General features: G+C 35.6%; 1 protein-coding gene across 2 annotated transcripts in view; it reads right to left on the bottom strand.

The window, feature by feature from the left end:
• DIAPH3 (diaphanous related formin 3) overlaps positions 1-16,008 on the bottom strand; it is a 512,593-nt gene that overhangs the window by 348,457 nt on the left and 148,128 nt on the right. For both annotated transcript variants that reach the window (XM_033177601.1, XM_033177602.1), the window contains 3 exons: positions 7,343-7,417; positions 7,186-7,255; positions 1,849-1,985 (listed from right to left, as the gene is read on the bottom strand). In XM_033177601.1, the coding sequence (XP_033033492.1) occupies positions 1,849-1,985; positions 7,186-7,255; positions 7,343-7,417 (282 nt within the window). The remainder of the gene's footprint in view (positions 1-1,848; positions 1,986-7,185; positions 7,256-7,342; positions 7,418-16,008) is intronic.

The raw sequence follows: 16,008 nt of genomic DNA, 5'->3' as shown, positions 1-16,008 counted from the left end.
ATTAAACTGCAAGTAGCAAACACAAATGCCACAATACAATTGCTTTATCCTACTAAAGTCAATATCCTAAGCAGCCAATATATTTTACAAGCAGTTTACCGAGTACATACCATGTATCAAGCACAGTTCTGAGCATATTACATTTCAATCAGTTATCCCTGACAATAACCCTGTGAAGATGTTTATCAAGCATTTATATAATGCTTACTAACATCAGGCACCATTTAAACCACTTTACAAATATCAACTCATTTTAAAGTATATAACAACTGTTTGGGGTGGGTACTATAATTAACCCATATTATAGGTTAGGAGACTAAGGCAGAAAAAGGTCAAGCATTCTGTCCAGGGTCTCACATCTGTGAAATGGTGGAGCAAGAATCTGAAACCAGACAGTTTATGTGGTGGGCACCATATAAATGCTCTCAACCACTGCACTCTTATGCCTCAAAAGTTTAAGTAAACAAAGCTGTATGATAGTTGAAAATATATAATAGTATGGTATTATAAATATTCAATTATAAAATATAATAATTATGCAAAAACTATACTTCCTCTTCTTTTAAATAGTAGTTAACAGCATCCAGCACACTGGAGAAGCTCACAGTTCGTGGACATGGGCATGAAGTCCTAAATGTTATTTACAGGATATTGACACCCATTCTGAAACAAGGAAAGGGAAGGATAACAGAATAGGGAAGGGAAAAGAAAAGCAAGGAAGAGTCCAAGAGAAAAGAGGAGGAAGAAAAGGGGAAAAGAGGAGGTTAAGAGAGAATTAAAAAATGATGGGGGAAGGGAAAAGGAAGAAAGTGGGAAGGGAAGCTCAGAAAGCATATGTCCACATAAAGTCACTCTTAGATTTGTACACCAACATTTATACGGTCTTAAGTACTGAAGCTGTAAGCCTGGCTTTGCAAGCTTGGGACTGCTGCTGGATGTGGCTACACCTCTTCTATAGATAAACACTGTAGGCACACTTTGCGGGCAGACTGCTAGGCCAAGGCCAAGTGGTGTCTTTGACTATCCAACCATCAAGCTGAACCTGCTCAATCCCTCCAACTCCAGCAGGGCCTCCACAAGGCTGATTTTCAAATGAACACAGGAGGCTGCCCTTACAGGGCTCTGTCAACCCCTACATGTGTGGGATATTTCTGTTAGTTCTTTTGGTTGTTTAGTTTTTACATTTTTATCTTTTTTAAAAGGCATTTTAAATAATTTTTAAATGCTTCCTTATAATTAGAACCCTAATTTTAAAAAATATTTATCTTTATAATTATCTTTAATATGTATGTAACAGTATTTAATTACACTCCTAACAAATGTGGTTAAGTTCTTTACAGCACTAGTATGTGCTTTATGCTCAAGGACTTTGTACCCTCAACCAGTAAACTACAATTACATAAATCATTTTCTAGTCTGCCTTACATATAGATTTCCAAATCGTAATATGTTTGCTTTTACAAGGGGATAGAGAAGACCTACAGTTTGAAATAATTCTATCTGGGGGAAAAAAAAAATCACATAAGAAACAGAACCATTTATATATTTTCAAAGCCTTCATTTAGAATGTTTTTTAAATTTAGGGTTTTGGTTAAAAAAACAGTTTAAATATGATAAAGAAATCAGTTTTTCATAGAAGTATTTTAGCCCATAACTAATAAATCAATTAAGAGAAATAATTATTACTCAAAAATTTCCAGCCAATAAGAATCTAACTTAGCTGCTTAAATATTTAAACATTTATTCAAATTATAGTAAATTCTAGCCTAAAGTAGATAATGAAACATTAAATGAATCAATCTGTATTAAATTATTATATGATTAGAGAAAAAGATTGATAACACTTACATGCTTTCTTCCCCTACAATGCATACCGCAGAGAGAAGTTTAACCACATCTGTCATCATATTGGGGTGTCTGGGATCCATGGCTTTGGCCAATAAGGAAAGACTCCTCTCCTCACTCATAATTCTTTCCAAGCCATACTATAATATTTTGAAAATAAGATGTCAAATGTCAGAAATTAGTTAGAAAAATAATGCCCTGAAGGAAATGTAATTACTAAAAAATTATTATAGGATAATATATTTTTACACTTACCAAAGCTAAAAAACATAGACTGTGTAACACTCTAAAAAGTTCATGGCCAGGCACGGTGGTTCACACCTGTAATCCCAGCACTTTGGGAGGCAAAGGTGGGAGGATCACCTGAGCTCAGGAGTTTGAGACTAGCCTGAGCAACATGGAGAAACCCTGTCTCTACTAAAAATACAAAATTAGCCGAGTGTGGTGGCGCATGCCTGTAATCCCAGCTGCTTGGGAGGCTGAGGCAGGAGAACTGCTTAGACCTGGGAGGTGGAGGTTGCAGTGAGCCGAGATCGTGCCATTGCACTCCAGCCTGGGCAACAAGAGCAAAACTCCATCTCAAAAAAAACAAAAGTTCATAAGGGTATTCACTTTATGTCAAGAACCACAAAACTAAACCAAATAAAGATAACTCAAGGTGATGTTACAACAATACAGCTGATAATTATTAAGACAGGTTAATTAGCCAAATGGAGAAAGAGGGAAGCAGTAAGAAATATGGGATTAGCCAACAGAAATAAATGAAACAAACAGCCAGATACGGAACCAGACACTGAGGCCATGAAATCTTTTTCCTGGGAAGGAAGGTTGGTAAGAGATATATTACCATAAGCAAACACAGAGATCAGCACTGTCCAAGAGAAATGTAAAGTAAACCACATGAGTAATTTAGAAATTTCAAGCAAGCAAAACTATTTTCAATAAAATTAATCCAATATATCCCAAATATTATTATTTCAACATATAACCAATATAAAACATTTATTGATGACATTTCACTTCTTTTTCTTCCTAAACAGTTGAAATCCAGTGTGTATTTTACACTGTAGCACATCTCAATTCAGACTAGCCACATTTCAAATGCTCAGAAGCCACATGTAGCTACCATATTACAAAATATAGGCCTAGATATTAGCATTTAGTTCATAAATAAGCAAAACCTGAAGTATGATTTGGGCAATTACCATGTAGAAACTGCCATAATGGGCACAGGCATTCTAATCACAATGGTATTTATTATAAGGAAAACAATGCGGTTGTAAACTCATTCTATAAACGGGACGATTGGGATTAAGACAAAGTTTATTTACTACTGCCTGGAAGTCAAATCCAATTAGAAGATAAGAATTATGTTAATGATATATCTATGAAAGGTAACTGTCAAAATACAGAGGATGAATAGAAACAATAAAACAGTACTATTTACCTAGCATGCATCTCAGAGGATCCTACTAAAGCATGAGAAATTGACTAATGAGAGTTGCTACCCAACACTGAAAAAGGGCCTTATTCTCAGTTACAGGCCTATGAACTAAACTCAAGATCAGCACTACATGTAAGCATCAAAGTTGAATCTATAACCAGCTTATACGCAAGTACTTTGATTGTTATAAAATCCTATTTATAACTTTCCTATCTTGTATATGGCCATTTGTACTGGACTGAAATATTGCATTTACTTTAAACCACTATCTAAGAAACATAGGAACAATGGGGACAGTGCAAGGAAAGTCCAAGGGCCCCAGAATATGAATTTTGGAAAGATTAATCTGTCTTGTTAGTAATAGGGAAAAGTTTACAACAAGACAGCTAAACAGTCAGGAAATACTTACTTTTAAGATAGCCTGGGCTATTATCTAACTGGAAAAAGAATGAAAAGGCAGGCACAGGACCAGAAACTACAATATGCCTTGATAATCATTCCAGGGAATTGTCAGGTTTATAGTTTAAAGTACCACTTAGATTCAATTCAAAAAGTCAGTCAATGATTACCAAGTACAGAAGAGCTGGCTCTGTCCTAATAAACCTGGGAATTGAGTAAAGCTTGCCTCCAGTATTCCCTCTTCCTTTCCCATCTACCTGGCTGTCCTTAGCTAACACCTGCCCTTCCAGAATCAGAATCCTGTGACTCCTCTAGCCACCCAAGGTGACTCATGCTGACTTCCTCCAAGTGATACTACCTAACTTCTCTGTCAAGCCCTCTGTCCCTAAACCTTCATGTATGAAAGGTGAAACAGGAGCCTACTCTGATTTCACAGTTTTAACCATCATCCTGTGACCCCAAAAGTCCATACCAGGTAACATTCTCTGATTTTGGTAATGCAAAAATGTGTCACACTCATTTTAAGACTGGAATGAGGCCAATTACTACTACTCAGTATACCTAAATACAGAATTGCTACTTGTATAAAATTACTCTCAATTATTTAAAAAACACAGTAAAACAAAACAAAAACGGTTGACTCTGTGTGAGAAGTTGTCAACTTACCAGTGCTAGGATTAAAGTACATTTAATGAGGGCTGTTTTAGGTTAGAGGGGCATGACAAATTTTGAAAGGTCTAAGGATGTATCTTTCCTGAATGTCAAGGACACACTCCGGACAATATAACTGGCCTGTTCTAAACTGAGGATCCATGCCAGGTTCCACTTGCATTCCACATGAGGCCTATTATTAGCTAATAGATGGAATTTCAGGCACTGAAGATGATGTTTTAGGTAGAAGAAAGTTAATGCCCTAAATCCTCATGTAGGATGTCCAACATCTGGACCCACACAGCATGACTACTGGTGCTGAGCAGCCACCCACAGTGAGTTAATCCCAGTAGCAGAAATAATGTGAGTAAAGTTGCTGGCTTCAGGAGCAAAGCACCCTCACTTTGGGTGCACTCTTCAAAGCAATACACACAAAGTTAACTGACCAAACTGAAGCCTCTGTTCTAATTACCTTTCAATTTGAATATACTAACTTTTCATCCTTATTATCTTTTATTTTCTTTCCCCTAGGCAATTAAAATTCTCTTCCATTTAAAAAATACTCTTAGTCCAATTTAATGTTATAAGAAATTCACTTTCATGTAATGTTATCAAATTTGCTCATTAATTGTATAATTAATTACTAGTACCAAATAAGGCACATTTTTTTCCTCTTAAAACTTAAATTTTCATCATTCAATGAATGCTACTAAATACTGTATAAGTGAGGTTTAACAAATTTTGTACTTATAGATGTGATCAAATAAAGATTAAGAAAATCATTAACCAATCTTGAAGGGAAAAAAAACTTTACCAAAAATTTCACATATTGCTAGGTTTAGAGTTCAGACACTATAAGTACCAATAACTTAACTTTTTATTCTTAATAACACAGATAAAAGCACCAAATAACACGTTAATATTTTATAGGTCCACGTATATAAACTACAAGCAACAAAAATCTCTTAAAAGGATAATAGTATATTAATTAGAAAATAAATAAAGTTAAATCTTCCTCAGATTCATTCTGAAACAAAGTAAGAATATTATCTTCTATTTACCACCTTACTTTAACCATGATATTCTTCTAAATTCAAATTATGATCCAAATGCCCCTTTGGTTTAAAAAAATTCCTAGATTTTTTCTACTTTTGGCCTTTCCATCACCAATGAAATTCCCAATTGCTACATTCTCACTTTAGAAAGGGCTTCCTAAACTAGTTCTATGTACTTAGTGGGAAAAGACTTTTCCCTATCAGCAATTTGATTCTTTCATTCATTTACTCTTAAAACAGATATGTAAAAAGCTACCTTATATATCTAATATCTGATTTTCAAAGAACCATGAATTCAGCATAAAAGGAGTTGTGATTCCAACATCACATATTTTCTTTGAAAATAATATCTGATTAGAGTAGGAAAGGAAGAAAAAACATTTCATTGATTAAAAATAGAAAGCTTACCTCCAGAAAATGCTTAAAAATACATTGTTTAATAAGACAAAAATAATTAGAAAATATAAATATTTGCCAATACATTTAGTAAAAGAAATACAAAACAAATCTTAATAATTTATGTACTAGTACTTAAGTGTGTAGCCCTATAAAAGTTTATTTTTAAATTAGAATAAGGCAAAATATTATAAATTAAAATTAATCAGAAATATACAGATGGTTTTGATATAAAACAAAAATAATCATACAACCACAGGTAAAATTTCCTCCAATGCTGTCTAACAGCAACTTAAACACCTATCATTACTTCACACATCATGAGGTAGATGTGTTTAGATGCTGGAGCTTAAAGAAAAGGCATAAGATAATGCTAATTTCTGTAGTTAACAGTATAAAAGCAAAAAAGAAACATTGCTAGATAAACCTAGAATCTAACTTCAGTAAAGAGCTTAAGAATTCCTCTTTTTTTCTAGTTTTTTTGTTTTGTTTTGTTTTGTTTTGTTTTAGAGACAGGGATTTACTCTGTCTCCCAGGCTGGAGTGCAGGGATTCAATCACAGTTCACTATAACCTCAAACTCCTGGGCTCAAGCCACCCTTTCACCTCAGCCTCCTGAGTAGTTGGGACTACAGGCACATGCCACCATGCCCAGCTATTTGTTTTATTTTTTGTAGAGACGGCGCCTCACTATGTTGCCCAGGCTGGTCTCAAACTCCTAGCCTCAAGCAATCCCTCCTGCCTCGACATCCCAAAGTGGTAAGATTATAGGTGAGAGCCACAAGCAGGTTTCTCCCTTCTAATGTAAACTCTTTATGCAAATTCCTCCATATTATATTTGTTCTCAATATTACATCATTGCTCCATTTCTGAGACCTGCTTATATCTGTTTACATTAATTTCATTGTAGATTTTAAATTTCTAGAATATAGAAATCTTCCCAACTTGAACCTTTGGTAATAAGTATTATTGCAGCTCACATTTAATAATCATGATCTTAAAGCTGACTCATGCCATACTTTTGAGAGTTAAGAGAGAGAGGAAATGAAGGAAGGAAGAAAAGAGGAAGAGGAGGACAAAAAAGTGGAGAAAAGGTGGTAGAGGGAGAAAAAAAAAGAAAGAAGATGGGATTGTGGTGGGCAAGGTTGAGGGGGAGGAAAGGGTGGGGAGAGAGAATTAACCTACACATGAGGAGGAGTTCAGCATCAGAAGAGGTTTATTCATTATGAAGTTTCTCCTATTGCAAGACAGGTGAAACTAGAATTCAAGAAAATTCAATCATTTTTCCATCATGACTGAAAAACACATCGGAAGGATATACCATCACTTTACTGCAACTGAAAATCATATATTACAAAACTGGTCATGGACAAATACTAATTACCTATGTACATACCTGTGTATTCATCAGGGCTTTTAGACACTGTATGACTTTATGTTGATTTTTCTTTACAACTTTTTCTTGGCTGTATTGACATAAAAACAGCAGTGTTGGAATTATAATTGGACACATGAATGATGCTTACTTGAAAATAATTATTAGCATTACTTACATTTTTCCACTAATCAGTTTTTCCAAAATGTCTAGTAATAATCCAAGCCCCTCATGTCCAAAGTTTTCCACCCAACTGAAAAACAGAAAAAAGATAGTCACACATTGTCAGTAACGCAGCTTGTGTTATCATAATGTTATATACCTACAAGTATTTTATATTTGTTATATTCCTAATTGTAACTAAAACATAAGGATAACACCATATATAAAAATTATTCATGACTCATAATCTTGGTTGCGAAAGAAGCAAAGATGGGATATGCCAATAGTGTGCTAAACTCTGCTTGCACAAGTTTGTAAGAGCAGACTGTGCACCTCTCTTACATGCTTCATGTTTAGGGACATCACATGAGTAGCTTGAAATCAGCCACAGTAAAAGTATTCACACCAAAGAAACTGGCAAACCAATCAGAGCCATCCCTGCCCACGCACCCAGAGCTGGCTCTAAACATTTACCAGCACACCACTAATTACTGCCCATTTGGGGCTATGCCAAAGAAGACAAATTGTACAAGTGAGTAAAGATCTATGGAGGAAAGATGTAGATCAACATAAAGAAAAAGATTGCTGGCAAAAATTAATCAAAAAAAGGAGATGCTTTAGCAGAATTTCCCAAACCACTGAACTACATTTCTATAAATGTTAAGAATTTCCTAAGTTTCAAAGCTCAGTCGATTAAAAAAAAAAAAAAAATGCTTTGCCAGTTTTTAAATGAGTATCTCCATCTTCAGCAAACGAAATCTGTCCAATAAACCCACTGACCTAATCACAGGACTTTACGTAACTAGAACATTACTGTCACTAAATAACAGCTTGCCCGGATTACAGGAAAACTACCTTAGTAGAAATGAATACCTTTTTTCAGTGGAGATTAGTAAACCTAGGCCAATAAATAATACAATGATAATAATCTGTTGCCAATGAATGAAGGAAAGAAAAGATATACGTGTGTATGTTTATTTGGATGCATGTGCTTATATACGTGATTTTCTGTATGCATATATGTAGTGTTTGAACAATAAGACGTTAAAAACAAAATTTCAGCCAGGCACAGTGGCTCCTGCCTGTAATCCCAGCACTTTGGGAGGCAGAGGTAGGTAGATCACCTGAGATCAGGAGTTCAAGACCAGCCTGACCAACATGGTGAAACCCTATCTCTACTAAAAATACGAAATTAGCCAGGCGTGGTGGTGCATGCCTATAATCCCAGCTACTTGGAGAGGCTAAGGCAGGAAAATCGCTTGAACCCAGGAGGCAGAGGTTGCAGTGAGCCAAGATCACGCCATTGTACTCCAGCCTGGGCAACAAGAGCAAAACTCCATCTCAAAAAAAAATTTCAAGGAATGAAAAACAGAATATTATAAAGAATAAAAATAAGCTTAAATCATATATCAAAAACTACCAAAATATCATTTTTTCCTTAAGATACAATATAACATTTCTAGTGAAAACAAGAGAATAAAAATCAAATGCAATATATTTATATAAAAAATACAAATATTATTTAAAATCCAGCTTCTTCATTTGCACATTTCTGTAAACACAACTTGACACCTATCAATGTTGAGGATTTCTGATTTTACAAAAAAGAAAAAGAAATTTGCCATTTAGATTGGCAATCTCTTGTCAGACAATATTTTACTCATCTCTTGCCAGTGAAAGCCATGAAATAACTAATTTTTAAAATGCACTTAAACAGGAAAGATATTCTCTTGTGAAAGACTCAAGATTGCTATTATAGGTAAGGTCAGGAAAAAAGTTAAACAGAGGTTGCTGTTTTCAAACCAGGATGCTACTTCAAAAGTGAAGGGTTTACTCTTTACTATCAGCGACAGACAGATTACCTATAGGCATTTTGAATCTTGTTTTCATGATTCATGAAAACAACACAGCATCTCACTTAACTGTCTGCCTTGTTGACATCCTATTCTGAATTTATTCCTATTTCACATGCAGCAGGGAAGTGAGGAGTAATCTGAGAGTTTTACTTGGGCTGACATTGAGATGCATGGAGAGAGACTGTTCATAAGGCACTCCTCTTTAATACTTCACAGAGGGCCTTCAGTATTTTGTTTGAAGTAAATTTTCAACAATCTCCATATTGAAAAGTACAGCCACAAAGATATTCTAAAGCCAACATAAATGGTTTCAGATTATTCATACTGCTATCACCTTTAATCATTGTGAAGAATAAAATCACTGTTCATCAAACCACCTCACACCAAAACAGGCAAAGTAATTTTAAATTATGTGAATATAACAAAAAGACTTAGTTACACTTAGTATGCTTACATTATGACCCATTATAAAATTTAAGAAACACAAATCCATGTAAATCAGTAAGTTCTCTGATCTACATAATTAATAATAAAAATAGCTACTTAAAATTTATTACCCTTAACATAATTATAACTAGAATAGTGGGACTCATAGATGGTCTAAAGTCAACTATTTCTAGACCCACTATATAACTCTCTCCTAAACTACAGAATATGAACTATTCAAATACAATTTATGCCTACTCACTCATTTTATATATAAACTAATTCTCTATAAAACAAAACTTATTAAAGTTCCATGTAAAGAGGCATTAAACCAAATCACTTCATCTATTACAATCTTTTAAGTCACCGAGAGAATTTCTCAACAACAATAAAATGAGAGTTGGGCAATGGCCTTCTGAAAACCAGATTACATATTATATTTCATAAAACATGTCAAAAACAAGAAAAGTGGGACAGGGTACAGGGAAAGAAAACTGAGACACTTGACAACCAAAGAAACAATATAAAAATTAAAAGAAAGCTAACAAAAGTACTTATTAAAAAGATTAAAAATTAAATATGCATAAAATGTCTCCCTGTTTTCTTAAAAATTTGCAAACTCAACATACTGTTGTATTAACAAGTATCACTCATAAGCAATAATCTCAAGTGTTTCGCTCTCACTCCTACTATTTTCAGCAATATTATTTTTAAGGACGGGGTACGAATATCACCTCCTACTTCCACCGGAAAAGATGTTCAAGATAAAAAGTGATATTGAGTAGGTAGGTCTGCTGTCTTGACAAAGGTTTATTGAGATCCATAGCTTTCTAAAAAATGAAAAATTTCTCATCATCAGTGTAAGAAGCAACCTAGAAAAAAAATATCAACTGATCTATAAATGATCAATCTCCAGGAACTAAAATCTGCACTATTTCTTCTGTGCCTATCAGCACAGTACCATCAGGCATTATGTGGTTTAACTATAAACTGCATTCATGGATAAATATGCACATGTTTCTTTTTCATGAATAGAAATGACATAGAGATCAGTATGACATTTGTATCAGAAAAAACTGCTTTAAAACAGCAACCGTAGTGAGCTAAATACTAATTTAACACAAAATCTACCTCTTAAAATTCTGTAACAGGAAATATCAAACTCCTCTAATTGCCTCAAGGAAAACTTCTAAGTACATTACCCTTTAGCACTTCCTAGTAGGGGTCTCAATATAGGAGAAAAGAAGAGATGAAGAGGTAATAAAACTTAATAAAAATTAAAACAAACAAACAAATAAACAAACAAAACAGTGGGAGAGGGAGAACAGGTTCCCAGAATTACAATGTTTAACCCGCCTTTAAATGGTCAAAAGCAGCTTAGGCTTTGAAATTCAGTTACTACTTCCAGAAACACAGGATGAAACTGAAAGTGTATAAAGTGGTTTCTGATATGTTGTTGGCTTTAGGAAGCAAATACACTCAGTCACCTCATTGAGCAAGACAGGCAACAATCAGGTCTCAGATTTACCTCCTGGCCAAAAGGAACAAAGCACTCTCAAGTATTTTTTCCCAAAGACTGACCCTCCTACCCTTCCTTTGTTTTGTTTAAAGTTACTACCTTTCTTCCCAGATGTGCTGTAGAAAGGGAAAGACAAATGCATCACAAATTATAATGGAATTCATCTCGGAATTATTACCCTTATGGTCTGGAATAAACATACCAGATCATAAGAGCAATCTCAGATCATAAGAGCAATCTTACCTGATGCATACTCCTTGAGTATAGGGATCATTTCTTATATATCATATTTATTCAAGCATGGGATAGACTGAGCACTCAATAAATCATTTTATAATGAAACTAAGTCCCTTCTATTGTTATATATAAGAGGTTACAATAACTTAGAAATAACATCTAGGTCTGCTGATAACCAGGCTTGTGGCCATTATATATGCAGAAATAAACACAAAGATGACAGATCTCCACACCATGACTGAACCTGTCTCAACCTTCAAGCTAGAAATTTCAATTGCAATTTCAGAACTGTTATTTACCCATACTGAATCAAAGATGATAAAACCAAAGAGAGGGTCTCACTCTGTCAGGCTGGAGTACAGTGGCACAATCATGTCTCACTGCCCCCTCAACCTCTTGGGGTCAAGCGATCCTCCTGCCTCAGCCCTCCTAGTAACTGGGACTACAGGCATGTGTCACCACATTCATCTAATTTTAATTTTTGTAGAGATAGGGTCTCACTATGTTGCCCAGGCCAGTCCAAACTCCTGACCTCAAGTAAATCCTCTCACCTTAGCTTCCAAAACTTCTGGGATTACAGGTGTAAGCCACTATGCCTGGGCAAGTCAGCCTTTATTAAAGGGAACACTGTGTTCTTGATACTGCACTAGATATGAGAAATACAAAACTGAATAAAATATGTTCTCTGCCCTTGAAAAGATCACAGACTAGTGGTTAAAACAAATGTCAAACAAAATTATTTCCATAATGTAGTAAATGCTATAGTCATGGCTCTCTGGGAACAGAACGTACAATATCTACCTCTCTTGGGAACTTCAAAGCATCTGCTGTCTGACCTGAGTCTTTCTAAGCAGGAGGGCATACACACGAAAACATTAAACATAAAAGAAATGGCCTGTGCTGAGCAACAGAGAAAGCTGTATCAGAGATAAAACCAAACAGGTAAGAAAGGACTTGATCTTGAAAAACCACATATATAATGCCACGGGCAATGGAAGGGTATAAAAGGACTAGGCATACGTAGTAAAGAAAGTAATTCTACCCTTGCCCAACAAAAGATCTGCACATCTTAAACTCAGAACCTATAAATATATTAGCTCATGTAGCAAAGGAGAAATTCAGGTTGCAGATGGAATTAAGGTTGCTAATCAGATGATTTTAAAATAGGAAAATTAACCTAGTTTATCCAGGTGGTTCCAATCTAATCATATAATTCTTAATTTCCCAGCTTAGTTAGAGAGATGAGATGAAAGAAAGCGAGTCAAAGCATAAAAAGGGATGGGCACCCTGGCTCACACCTATAATCCCAGCACTTTGGGAGGCTGAGGTAGGTGGATCACTTGAGGCCAGGAGTTCGAGATCAGCCTGGTCAACATGGAGAAACCCCGTCTCTACTAAAAAACAAAAATAGCCGGGTGTGGTGGTGAGTGCCTGTAATCCCACCTACTTGGGAGGCAGAGGCAGGAGAATCCCTTGAACCCAGGAGGCGGAAGCTGCAGTGAGCCAAGATGGTGCTACTGTACTCCAGCCTGGGCAACAGAGCAAGGCTCTGTCTCAAAACAAACAAACAAACTGGTTTTGAAAATGAAGGAGACCAAAGAAGAGCCAAAAAATGTAGGTAGACTGAAAAACCTGGGAATGGCCCTCAACTGACAGCTAGAAAAGAAATGAGTCTTAATCCCACAATCACAAGAAATTGGATTCTGCCAACAACCCAAATGGACAAACAAATTGAGTTGAGTCTCTTATTCATAAACACTAGATGTCTCCATTTATTTGGATCTTCTTTAACCCCTTTCACCATATTTTGTAGTTTTCGGCATAAAAGTCTATGGCTAATTCATTAAAATTATAATTATTTTTTGAGCAATTATGAATGGTATTGTGTTTTTAATTTCATTTTCCACAAGTTCATTGCTAGTACATAGAAATACAATTTTATATTTTTATCTTGAATCCTGCAACCTTGCTGAACTCAGTGATAAGTTCTAGGAGTTTTTGGTAGATTTCTTGAGATTCTCTATTTAAACAATCATGTCATTTGCAAATAGGGAGAGTTTTATTTCTACCTTTCTGACCTGCATGCCTTTATTTCCTTTTCTTGCTTCAGCGTTCTACCTATAACTTCCCCGTGGTGTAAAATAAGCATCCTGAAATCAGGCATCCTTGCCTTGTTCTCAATCTGTCTTAGAGGGAAAGCATTTAGTCTTTCATCACTAAATAGAATATTAACTACAGGATTTTTTTAGATCTCTTTACCAAGTTAAGAAAGTTCCCCTCTGTATTAGTTTCCTGTGGCTGCAGCAACAAAGTACCACAAATTGAGGAGTTTAAAACAACAAATATATTCTCTTGTAGTTCTGGAAGGGAGGTGTTCAAAATCAAAGTGTCAGCAGGGCTGCCGCCTGGCACTCTGGGTAGAATCCTTCACTGTCTCTTCCTAGCTTCTGATGGAAGCTGTCAATCCTTCCAGTCATCACATGAGACTCTTTCTGTATCTCTGCTTTCTTTTTTTAAGGACACAAGTCATACTGGATCAAGACTTTACCCTACTCCCTTATGACCTCATCTTAAGTAATTACACTGCAATGACTCTGTTTCCAAAAATGGCCACATTCTGCAGAGAGAGGGTGTTAAGAATTTACATATATCTTTCTAGGTTTACAACTGAACTCACCATCTATTCCTACTTTTCTGAGAGTTTTCATTATGAACAAGTGTTGAATTTTGTCAAATGCTATTTCTGTATCGATTCAAATGATCAAGTGACTTTTCCTCTTTTGCTTGTCAATACGATGCATTATATAAGGATTTTTGTAACTATATTTATGATGAACATGGGTTTGTAAGTTTGAGGTTTTTGGTTTTGTTTTGTTCTATCTTGGTACTGTATTGGTCTGGTTTTGCTATCAGGTAATTCAAGCCTCATTTGAAAAAAATTTAACTGTTCTCTGCTCTGTTATTTTCCGGAAGAGACTATGGAGAATTGGCATTAATTCTTCTTTAAGTTTGTGGTAAAATTCTCCAGTGAAATCACCTGCACCTGAAGATCTTTTGCTGGGGAGGAGGAACTTATAATTCTCTTAATAGTCAGAGGGCCATCCAAATTATCTATTTCATATTGGGTGTGTTTTAGTAGTTTGTGTTTTTTAAAGAACTGATCTAGTTCATCTAAGTTGTTGAGCTGTGTATTTAAAGTTGTTCAAAGTATTCCCTTATTACCCTGTTGATATCTTGGTAATATCTCCCATTTAGTTCATGAAATTGGCAATCTGGCCACTGATTTCAAGATGTTTTTATTTATCTTTAGTTTTCAGTTTTTTGTTTTTTGTTTTTTTCCAGACAGAGTCTTACTCTGTCTCCCAAACTGGAGGGCAGTGGTGCAATCTCAGCTCACTACAACCTCTGCCTCCTGGGTTCAAGCAATTATCCTGCCTTAGCCTCCCAAGTAGCTGGGACTACAGACACGCACCACCATACCCAGCTAATTTTTGTATTTTTAGTAAAGACGAGATTTCACCATCTTGGCCAGGCTAGTCTCAAACTCCTGACCTCAAGACACCCACCCACCTCAGCCTCCCAAAGTGCTGGGATTACAAGCGTGGGCCACCGTACCCAGTCTAGTTCTCAGGAATTTGACTTTGATATGTCTGTGTGTGAATTTCTTTGAGTTTATCCTGTTTGTGATTCAGTTTATGTAAGTTTATATCTTTTGCCAAATTTGGGAACTATTCAGCCATATATATATTTTTTTTTAATTAATTAATTAATTTATTTATTTTGAGACAGAGTCTCATTCTGTCACCCAGGCTGGAGTGCAATGCGCGATCTTGGCTCACTGCAACCTCCTCCTCCCGGGTTCTAAGCGATTCTCCTGACAGCCTCCCGAGTAGCTGGGACTACAGGCACATGCCACCACGCCCAGCTAATTTTGTGTTTTTAGTAGAGATTGGGTTTCACCATGTTGACCAGGCTGTTCTCAAACTCCTGACCTCAGGTGATCCGGCTGCCTTGGCCTCCCAAAGTGCTGGGATTACAGGCATGAGCCACCGTGCCCACTCTATTCAGCCATTATTTCTTCATGTACTTTTTTATCCTGTCCTCTTTCTCCTCTCAAACCTCCAATGACAAGAATGTTAGATCTTTGTTTACAGACCCATAATTCCCTGAGACTCCATATGTATTTTTTTCCCAATCTATTTTTTCCTGGTTGTCCAGATTGTATACTTTCTATCATTCTATAATCCAGTTCACTAATTCTTTCCTTTCAGCCTCACGTTTTGCTTTTGAAGCCCTCCAATAAGCTTTTTACTTCAGTTATTGTATTTTTCACTTCTAAGATTTCCATTTGGTTCTTTAAAAGAAGAAATAAAGTTTCCTCTATTTCTTTGCTGAGACTTTCTATTTTTTTTCTTTTGTTTCGGTACATTCCTATTTGCCTATTATAGCACTTTTATGATGGCTGCTTTTCAAAAGATTCTTGTCAGATAATTCTACCATCTCTGTCATATCAGTGTTGTCATCTATTGTCTTTTTTCATTCAGTTTTTGATTTTCCTGCTTCTTGGTATAACATTTTTTTTTATACTGAAGCTTGAAAATTTGGGATATCATGTTAGAAGATTATATAAATCTTATATAAACC

Source organism: Trachypithecus francoisi, unplaced genomic scaffold (genome assembly GCF_009764315.1).
Source record: "Trachypithecus francoisi isolate TF-2019V2 unplaced genomic scaffold, Tfra_2.0 Lachesis_group18, whole genome shotgun sequence".
NCBI classification, from domain to species: Eukaryota; Metazoa; Chordata; class Mammalia; order Primates; family Cercopithecidae; genus Trachypithecus; species Trachypithecus francoisi.
This window is presented reverse-complemented; position numbering and strand designations above follow the sequence as displayed.